This window comes from Coregonus lavaretus (assembly GCF_964263955.1).
Source record: "Coregonus lavaretus genome assembly, chromosome: 1".
Classification (NCBI taxonomy): Eukaryota; Metazoa; Chordata; class Actinopteri; order Salmoniformes; family Salmonidae; genus Coregonus; species Coregonus lavaretus.
Window position 1 is genome coordinate 91,601,509 of NC_139988.1, and position 9,951 is coordinate 91,611,459.

Sequence of the window (9,951 nt, forward strand, 5' to 3'; positions counted from 1 at the left end):
TAACACTTGATGCACTTGTCTTTTCTTACTGACAGTGATTGACTTGGGCCAGAGCTGTCCAGAGCACTGTAGCAGCATGTCTAATTTGGGGGGAATTGTACGGATGTCCAGTACGGAAGTCCAGAGAGGACATATTAATAAAAAAAAAACACTATAATATTCCCTTGTTATGTCAGATTACAATTTATTTTTCTCATGATCACAACATAACAAAAGTTGTTTTGTCGAGATCACAAGATACATTTCCCGTGACGATATAACAAAAGTTGTTTTCTCAAGATCATGAGTAAAACTCTATAAATAGAAGTGGATGTCTTGATGATAGATTGCCAGAATGGATGAGGCGGCAGAGCCCACTGTGTATCAGCGCATACGTTTTTATTGATTGCTACACTAAGGGATGGTACATTTCATGCTAACACCATGCTTGAATTTGTGTTTGGAGCTCATTATCAATTTATAAATTAGAACGTTAGCAAGCGGGAACGTGCCACCCCGAAGTCCACAGCCAATTGCATGCAATCAACAACGCAGCTAACGTGGCTAGTCTTGTTATCTATGCAGGTTCTTAGCTTGCGTAACTGATATGTGTATAACTATTAGGGACACTTAATGCTTTGAGGATAATATTTAAATTTACAGAGTGGGTGGGATCCACTCCTGGCAGGCTGATCAGATTCAATTTCAGCCTCAGAGGCTGTTAAGTCAGAATGTTGCCTTGTAGGCAGATTAGTTGTCAAAGTGCTTTATAGGCAGATGTATATCTGATCCAGGGGGTGCGCTCTATTCCTGGCAGGCTGATCAGATTCATTAGCAGCCTCAGAGGCTGATAAATCAGGAGGCTGCCTTGTAGACTGTTTCATATTTACATTTCAGTCATTTAGCAGACACTCTTATCCAGAGCGACTTACAGTTAGTGCATACATTATTATTCTTTAATTTTTTTTCATACTGGCCCCCCGTGGGAATCGAACCCACAACCCTGGTGTTGCAAACGCCATGCTCTACCAACTGAGCTACATCCCTGCCGGCCATTCCCTCCCCCTACCCTGGACAACGCTGGGCCAATTGTGCGCCGCCCCACGGGTCTCCCGGTCGCGGCCGGCTACGACAGAGCCTGGATTCGAACCAGGATCTCTAGTGGCACAGCGCCACTCGGGGAGGTTGTAAGGCTCCTTGCAGACAGCCTACAAGGCAGCATCCTGACTTATCAGCCTCTGAGGCTGATAATGAATCTGATCAGCCTGCCAGGAATAGACCCCAACCAGACTTGATCATATAACGCACTGACTGCTAATCTACCTGCAAAGAGCTTTACCTATGAAACAGCCTACAAGGTGGCGAGCGATATTTCAGCAGCAGGTATAAAATAATGACAGACAACAGACTAACCAGATAACCAATTCAAAACATAACTTGTAGCAGTTATTGTGCTAGTTAACTAGCCAACAGTATATAAACGTGTCTAGTTAGATACTGTTCCTTGCTTTGAAGTAGCCCACCTTTTCCATTTCATCCCTGAAATGAGGGAATCATTTTTATAAAGAAAAGTATTTGGTTATATTTTATATCAAGTGTGGCAGCCATCCTCCAGGATAGCTACTGGGTGTGCAGGCTTTTGTTCCAAGTCCTGGTCTAACCACATTGTAGCCTAAACATCAGCCTCTCAACAGGACCTTGATAAGCAGACTTGGGTGTTTCAGGGCCGGATCAAAAGCCAAAGGCTGCACACCCAGGAGCTCGCCAGATGGAAGGGTTGACCACATGTTGACAAGGGCACCAGCGCAGGAGACAAGACACAGCAGCCTGTCAACAATGTAGACTATAATAATAGTCATGACTATGTGGTTAAAAGTCATGGAGAAGTCATGGAAAATGTGTACGAACCCTTAACAGTGAATAATCAGAGGTCTGTTTATAGCATAATGACATTTGTGAATTTCAGTGAACATAGTTTCAATGGACCGACTTGGAAAATGACAGCTATTTTAGTCCCAAGTCAAGCACAGTTTACTAGCAATGATTTAGCTGACAGTTGCTTTAACGAGGAACGTTTTACTTCCAATGACTGACTGACATTTGGTTCTCTTATGAGAATGCAGAATGCTCTGACACGGTAAATCTCTCAGAATATCAAGACATTTGATATCAGTCATGGATGTTTAATGGGTACACATGGGGAAGGAACACGCTCCGTAACATGTACAGTCAATTACAGAAACCCAAAAAAACAACAAGTTTCTTCAACAAAAAAATAATAAAATCAGTACACAGTAATAATAATAAAATAAAAACACTTTACAATTCGGATGCAGAATGAAACACATCTCGTCTCGGATGACAAGTCGACCAGTGTAGTCTCTTCAGAGACGTCTAGATGCGGTCCTCATATTGAGACTTGTTCTGGAGGAGATGTGCAGCTAGAAATTCAATGGGATTACGAGGCCTGGAAGGGAAAGAGGATGAATACAAAAATCATCAAATAACACGATACAATATCTTTACTGCTCCATTATACAGAGACAACTGAAATGGGTTTTATTTATTTTTGGCACAGCAGCCAATAAAAACAACAAGGGGTATTCTTCAGGTGTGCGGGTATCTGTGGTCCTCTGTAGCTCAGCTGGTAGAGCACGGCGCTTGTAACGCCAGGGTAGTGGGTTCGATCCCCGGGACCACCCATACACAAAAAAAATGTATGCACGCATGAAAAAGCGTCTTCTAAATGGCATATTATTATTATTATTTATTTCAGAGCCCAGCCTCACCACACAACACAGGCTGATGTTGCGAGACCGAGGTTATACAGCATGTGAGACAGGGAAAGGAAATGTATTGGAGCCTGCTTCCTCCGTTTCTTCCTAGGTTCCTGCCTTCTAGGGTGTTTTTCCCTAGCCATCGTGCTTCTGCACTGCTTGCTCTTTCAGGTTTTTAGGCTGGGTATCTGTAAAGCATTTTTGATGTACCAAAAAAGGACTTTTATAAAAATGTGATTTATTGTAGCCCACCTCTCTTTGGCTAGCACAGAGATCCCCTGTAGAAGGACCGGCACCACAGTCTGGTCCAGATATGCCCGTGTTGGGAGAGACTGAAGATCCACCTTCTGTTTAGACATCTTCTCGGTGTTGGACCTCTCGGTATCCTCGATCTTCTGGAGGGGAGGAGTGATGTACAAGCACGTCAGCATGTAAGCCTACATTTCCCTAGCCCCCCCCCACAAGTTCACCATCATCATGTATACAGTTAGTAACTTGTAAGTTCAGTTATTATTAACAGTAACGTCGAGGTCTATACCATTGGCTAATGTTTCCCTAACCTCGGCTCAAGGCTTCATTCACTTTGAGGTGAAAGCCTGTAGCAGAGGCTTAATATTTCCCTAAAACAGTCACACACAAACCAGAGTCTGCGCTTACAGGATACGTTGAATATGGCGATTCTCCTTTAAGCCCAGGAAGCAGCCGTTCAACTTGCCGTTCACCAGCTTTTCAAGCTTAATAATGTCAAAATATGTTCAAATAATGGAGTTTCGCTGAGCAACTATCGTCATTACTGCCATTAAGGCCGGTATGTACTTCCAAAACAGGTCTAAGTAACAAGTTATATGCAACCGGAAAAATGCCTTGTCGGGAAAGAATATAAGTATTTTTTTTGACCATCCGCCAAATCTACCTCCTTCAATATTAGTAATGTAATTAAAATACACTAAATAAAGCCTATCTAGAAATATACAATCACTAAAAACGTAGCCTAGTGTCAACTAAATAAAGCCTATCTAGAAATATACAGTCACTGTAAAAACAGGCTTTATTTAGTTGACACTAGGCTATCTAGAAATATACAGTCACTGTAAAAATATTCCTTATATTGTCTACTGAATAAAGCCTATCTAGAAATATACAGTGACTGTAAAAATGTAGCCTATAGTGTCTACTAAATCTACTTACATGAAATCTTATTCTGTGTAGCACGGCTGAAACAGATTGATATGACATTAATACACTGTTGTTGGTGATATAAACCAATGAGCTTTCCTGCTGCTGGATCAGCCGACCTGTGCATGGCAGTAACGAGTGATTTTATTGGATCAGCCGACCTGTGCGTGGCAGTAACGAGTGATTTTATTGGATCAGCCGACCTGTGCGTGGCAGTAACGAGTGATTTTATTGGATCAGCCGACCTGTGCGTGGCAGTAACGAGTGATTTTATTGGAGGTGTGCATGTGCCAAATCCACTTGGTCAAAAACAATACTTATAATTTTTCCAGACAAGGCATTTTTCCGGGTGCATGTAACTTATTTAAAAACCTTTTGTGGAAGTACATACCGGCCGTAACGGCAGTAATGACGGTAGTTGCTCAGCGAAACTCCATTATTTGAACATATTTTCACATTATTAAGCTTGAAAAGCTGGTGAATGGCAAGTTGAACGGCTGCTTCCTGGGCTTAAAGGAGAAATCGCCATATTCAACGTCTCCTGTATGCCCAGACTCTGGCAGGGAGCTTAGTGGTTAAGAGCGTTGTGCCAGTAACCGAAAGGTCGCTGGTTCTAATCCCCGAGCCAACTAGGTGAAAAATCTGTCGATGTGCCCTTGAGCAAGGCACTTAACCCTAATTGCTCCTGTAAGTCGCTCTGGATAAGAGCGTCTGCTAAATGACTAAAATGTAAAAATTCAACACAGTACAGTAAACTTACAGCTGTATGACTCGCCATGCTCTGGTCCATGCCTGCGTGATCTGAACGTAAACACAACAATGGGAGTAAAAGGTGTTAATCAGGTCTCCAGGTAAGGGCTTGAAACAAAGTGACTAGCTATTCTGTTTCTATGATTGTGATAGCATGGCTTTGTTCTGGTCTAGATGTCAAAGCTAACCAACCGTCTGCAGCAAACAGTTGGAATTGATTCTAGTAGCTAGTCTCTCCCAACTTTACATGACGACGACGGCAGGGTTGGGGAAGCTACTCTGAACATGACGACGACGGCAGGGTTGGGGAAGCTACACTGAACATGACGACGGCAGGGTTGGGGAAGCTACACTGAACATGATGACGACGGCAGGGTTGGGGAAGCTACTCTGAACATGATGACGACAGCAGGGTTGGGGAAGCTACACTGAACATGACAACGACGGCAGGGTTGGGGAAGCTACTCTGAACATGATGACGACAGCAGGGTTGGGGAAGCTACACTGAACATGATGACGACGGCAGGGTTGGGGAAGCTACTCTGAACATGACGACGACGGCAGGGTTGGGGAAGCTACACTGAACATGACAACGACGGCAGGGTTGGGGAAGCTACTCTGAACATGACGACGACGGCAGGGTTGGGGAAGCTACTCCTGAACATGACGACGACGGCAGGGTTGGGGAAGCTACTCTGAACATGACGACGGCAGGGGAAGAAAATGACTTTATTATAAAGGAAATGACTTCACACTGGAGGAAGTTATGCTACACTAAAGCTATCCTTAAGAAAAGTGTAGTTTACTGAACTAAAGTTACTTTGAACAAACATCAAAATCAAGCTTTATTTATACAGCACATTTCAGACATGGAATGCAACACAATGCACTTTACAGGAAAAAAAAACTTATAAAAAAAACATATTTTTACTCCACAAACATAAGAGGATAAAAACTAAAGAATAACTAAAACTGAACTATAAAAAGCATCCTGAGGAAAAGCAAAGCTAAAAAAAAGGGGTGTTTTAAGATCTTTTAAATATGCCCACAGTTTCAGCCCCCCTCAGGTTCTCTGGCAGGCTATTCCAGAGGCTTGGGGCATAGTAACTAAAGGCTGCCTCTCCATGCCTCTTGGTCCTGGGCTTTGGGATAGTTAAAAGGCCAGTGCCAGAGGACCTGAGGGACCTACTGGGTACATAACTTAAAAGCATGTCTGACATGTATTGGGGTCCAAAATCAAGGATTGACTTAAAAACCAATAGAAGAATCTTAAAAGTAATTCTAAAACTCAGGCAGCCAGTGCAGAGACTTTAAAACCGGTGTAATGTGTGCTCTCCGTCTGGACTTGGTCAGTACCCGTGCTGCAGCATTCTGTATGTTTTGCAGTTGACCAGTGGCTTTCTTGGGTAGACCAGACAGGAGAGCATTACAGTAGTCAAGCCTGCTTGTAATAAAAGCATGGATGAGTCTCTCTGTATCCGCCTGAGAGAGAAACGGCCGCACCTTGGCAATGTACCTCAGGTGGTAAAAAGCTATTTTGGTCACATTCCTAATGTGTGATTCAAAGTTGAGTTCAGAATCTACAATAACACCCAGGTTTTCTACCTGCTGTTTTATCTATATTGCCTGTGAATTAAAATGTTCGGCCAGATTCTCTATGTGCTTTGGCTCCAATAATAAAAACCTTGTCTTGATTTAGCTGGAGGAAGTTGTGAGCCATCCAAGTATTTAAATCACTAATACATCTGTGGAGCTAAAATCATCTGGTGACACAGAAATGTAAAGTTGTGTATCCTCTGCGTAGCAGTGAAAATCAATGCTGTGCTTTCTGATAACGCTGCCAAGGGGTAACATATATAAACTGAACAGTACCGTACCCAAAATCAAACCTTGCGGAACGCCACACGTGATATCTATTTTCTCTGAGTTATGTTCACCAAGGGTGACAAAACTCTCGAACAGGTAAAAATAGGTCCTAAACCAATTTATAACTGGACCGTAGAGGCCAACCCACCTCTCCAGTCTGTCCAGAAGGACATCATGGTCAACAGAGGCCAACCCACCTCTCCAGTCTGTCCAGAAGGACATCATGGTCAACAGAGGCCAACCACCTCTCCAGTCTGTCCAGAAGGACATCATGGTCAACAGAGGCCAACCCACCTCTCCAGTCTGTCCAGAAGGACATCATGGTCAACAGAGGCCAACCCACCTCTCCAGTCTGTCCAGAAGGACATCATGGTCAACAGAGGCCAACCACCTCTCCAGTCTGTCCAGAAGGACATCATGGTCAACAGTGTCGAATGCGGCGCTTAAATCCAAGAGTACAAGGACAGAGAGCTGTTTGGCATCTTTATTGGCTCTAAGATAATTTACCACTTTAACTAAGGCTGTCTCTGTGCTGTGCTGGGCACGAAAATCAGATTGGAATTTTAACTAAATACAGTTGGCACTTCAATCATTTAGCTTTTTGAAGACCAATTTCTCCAGAACTTTGTTTAAGAATGGAAGGTTGGAGATTAGCCGAAAATTGCTAAAAACGGAAGAATCTAGATTACTTTTCTCCAGAAGGGATTTCACCATAGCAGTGGGGAAAGTGCCCGTAAACAGGGAGTGATTAACAATAGCTTGCACTTCTTCAGATATGCAATTAAAAACTGTTTTGAAGAAGGTGGTGGGGACAGGATCGAGAAGGCAGGTAGAAGGCTTAAGTTGTGATATCACTTTCCTGAGCATGTCTGTGTCAACCAGGGAAAATAATCAATAGTGCCTTTGCGTGGTAGGCTAGGGCACATATCAAACTTCTCATCAGGTCTTGCTTGACTGATAGCAAACATTAAGCTGGGTATCTTATTTCTGAAATATGCCGCAATATACTGGTAAAACAGTAGTGTGTAGTTCCAGTAGTTAGCTACACCGCTACACGGTAAAACAGTAGTGTGTAGTACCAGTAGTTAGCTACATGGTAAACAGCAGTGTGTAGTACCAGTAGTTAGCTATACCGCTACATGGTAAAACAAGTAATTAACTACTGAAAACACTAAACACTACCTCCATTTGAATGTAGTTCCACTACCACCAAGCTACTGCTAAATGTAGTTAAATTACTATTTTAACTATGTTGTTCTTATTATACCCCAGTGGTTGAACTACACTGAACAAAAATATAAAGTGCAACATGTAAAGTGTTCGTCCCATGTTTCATGAGCTGAACTTTTTCATATGCACAAAAAGCGTATTTCGCTCAAAGTTTGTGCACAAATTTGTTTACATTCCTGTTAGTGAGCATTTCTCCTTTGCCAAGATAATCCATCCACCTGACAGGTGTGGCATTTCAAGGTGAGTAAACAGCATGATCATTGCACAGGTGCATCTTGTGCTGGGGACAATAAAAGGCCACTAAAATGTGCAGCTCTGTCATACAACACAATGCCACAGATGTCTCAAGTTGAGGGAGCGTGCAATTGGCATGCTGACTGCAGGACTGTCCACCAGAGCTGTTGCCAGAGAAATGTATGTTAATTTCTCTAAGCCGCCTCCAACGTCGTTTTAGAGAATTTGGCAGTATGTCCAACCGGCCTCACAACCGCAGACCACGTGAATGGCGTCGTGTGGGCGAGCGGTTTGCTGATGTCAACGTTGTGAACAGAGTGCCCCATAGTGGCGGTGGGGTTATGGTATAGGCAGGCAGAAGTTACGGACAATGAACACAATTGCATTTTATCGATGGCAATTTGAATGCATAGAGATACCGTGAAGAGATCCTGAGACCCCATTGTCATGCCATTCATCCGCCGCCATCACCTCATGTTTCAGCAAAATGATGCACGGCCCCATGTTGCAAGGATCTGTACACAATTCCTGGAAGTTGAAAATGTCCCAGTTCTTCCAAGGCCTGCATACTCACCAGACATGTCACCCATTGAGCATGTTTGGGATGCTCTGGATCGACATGTACGACAGCATGTTCCAGTTTCCGCCAATATCCAGCAACTTTGCACAGCTATAGAAGAGGAGTGGGACAACATTCCACAGGCCACAATCAACTCTGTGTGAAGGAGATGTGCTGCATGAGGCAAATGGTGGTTACACCAGTTACTGACTGGTTTTCTGATCCATGCACCTACTTTTTTATTTATTTAAAGGTCTCTGACCAGCAGATGCATATCTGTATTCCCAGTCATGTGAAATCCATATATTAGCGCCTAATCTATTATTTAAATTGACTGACTTCCTTATATGAACTGTAATACAGTAAAATCTTCGAAATTGTTGTGTTTATATTTTTGTTCAGTTAACATGTATTCACTATACATTCATTACTCCCCAACACTGGACAAGTCACCAGCTTTGAGCTAGCTTGTGTTAGCTTGCTAGCTACTAGACGTGGTCCCTAGTCTTCCGTCTCCCAAGACGCTTATAAATCTGAAAACCGCTGCAAATAAATATTTGCTACATAATGTTAGGCGTTAGATATCGTATAATCGTATCTTTGGTTACCTTCTGCCATGGTTTATGCTGGTTTCTAAATTGATGTCACCGCCGAAACAACAACAGCCAGAGAGCGCTAACGAAGCAGTCGTCAGAAAATTAGGCGCCTTTTGATTGGCTATCCAAATTCCGGAAATGTGACTTTTAAAGGGCTAGCGCCGAAATTCCTGAACGGAAGTTCAACAGATTATCCATTATATTGACCAGATGCTCGAGTGACCGCTCTAACAATGAAAATACATGTCTTCAGAAATGGAAGGCAGTCGGGAGGAGGCGAGATCTCCCGAGTGGCGCAGTGGACTAAGGAGGGTTTGGCCGGCAGGGATGTGGGTTCGTTTCCCACGGGGGGCCAGTATGAAAAATAATTGAAAAAAACATGTATGCACTCACTAACTGTTAGTCGCTCTGGATAAGAGCGTCTGCTAAATGACTGAAATGTAAACGTAAACGTAAGATCAAGGTGGGACCATTCTAGCCAATGAGAGGGTAGATATGCGCTTGAACAACGGGAAGAACTCCGATATAAAGTGTTTTTTTTTCTCTCAAAGTTGGCGTGTCCTACTTATATCAGTAGACTCGTAACAACCTAAACATTACGAAACTTTTATTCGATGAAATAAGCCACACGTAACAAAATAAGCCATTCAATTTTGTGTTAATTAACCAAACGCGACACTCATTGACCTTCATACAAAAACTCGCCGGTTGTTGAGCAAAAAAAAAAGAAAAAAAAAAGAGAAGCTGGAGAAGACAGATTTTGGGCCCAGTTATCCCTCTCGCT

General features: G+C 43.0%; 1 protein-coding gene across 1 annotated transcript; it reads right to left on the reverse strand.

The window, feature by feature from the left end:
- Nucleotides 1–1,270: 1,270 nt before the first annotated feature.
- On the reverse strand, nt 1,271–9,286 carry LOC311142405 (protein dpy-30 homolog). Its single transcript, XM_084178052.1, has 4 exons — nt 9,180–9,286; nt 4,693–4,733; nt 3,009–3,151; nt 1,271–2,446 (listed from the first exon to the last, which is right to left on the reverse strand). Exons 1-4 carry the CDS (start codon nt 9,187–9,189, stop codon nt 2,374–2,376), a joined length of 267 nt encoding a protein of 88 aa, XP_084034178.1. The 5' UTR covers nt 9,190–9,286; the 3' UTR covers nt 1,271–2,373.
- Between the last annotated feature and the right edge of the window lie 665 nt (nt 9,287–9,951).

Coding starts and splice junctions, on each gene's coding strand:
- LOC311142405 (XM_084178052.1), bottom strand. Junction 3,152..4,692: donor GCATGGCGAGTCATACAGCT/GTAAGTTTACTG, acceptor CCTCCCCTCCAG/AAGATCGAGGATACCGAGAG. Junction 2,447..3,008: donor TCTGTGCTAGCCAAAGAGAG/GTGGGCTACAAT, acceptor TTTCCCTTCCAG/GCCTCGTAATCCCATTGAAT.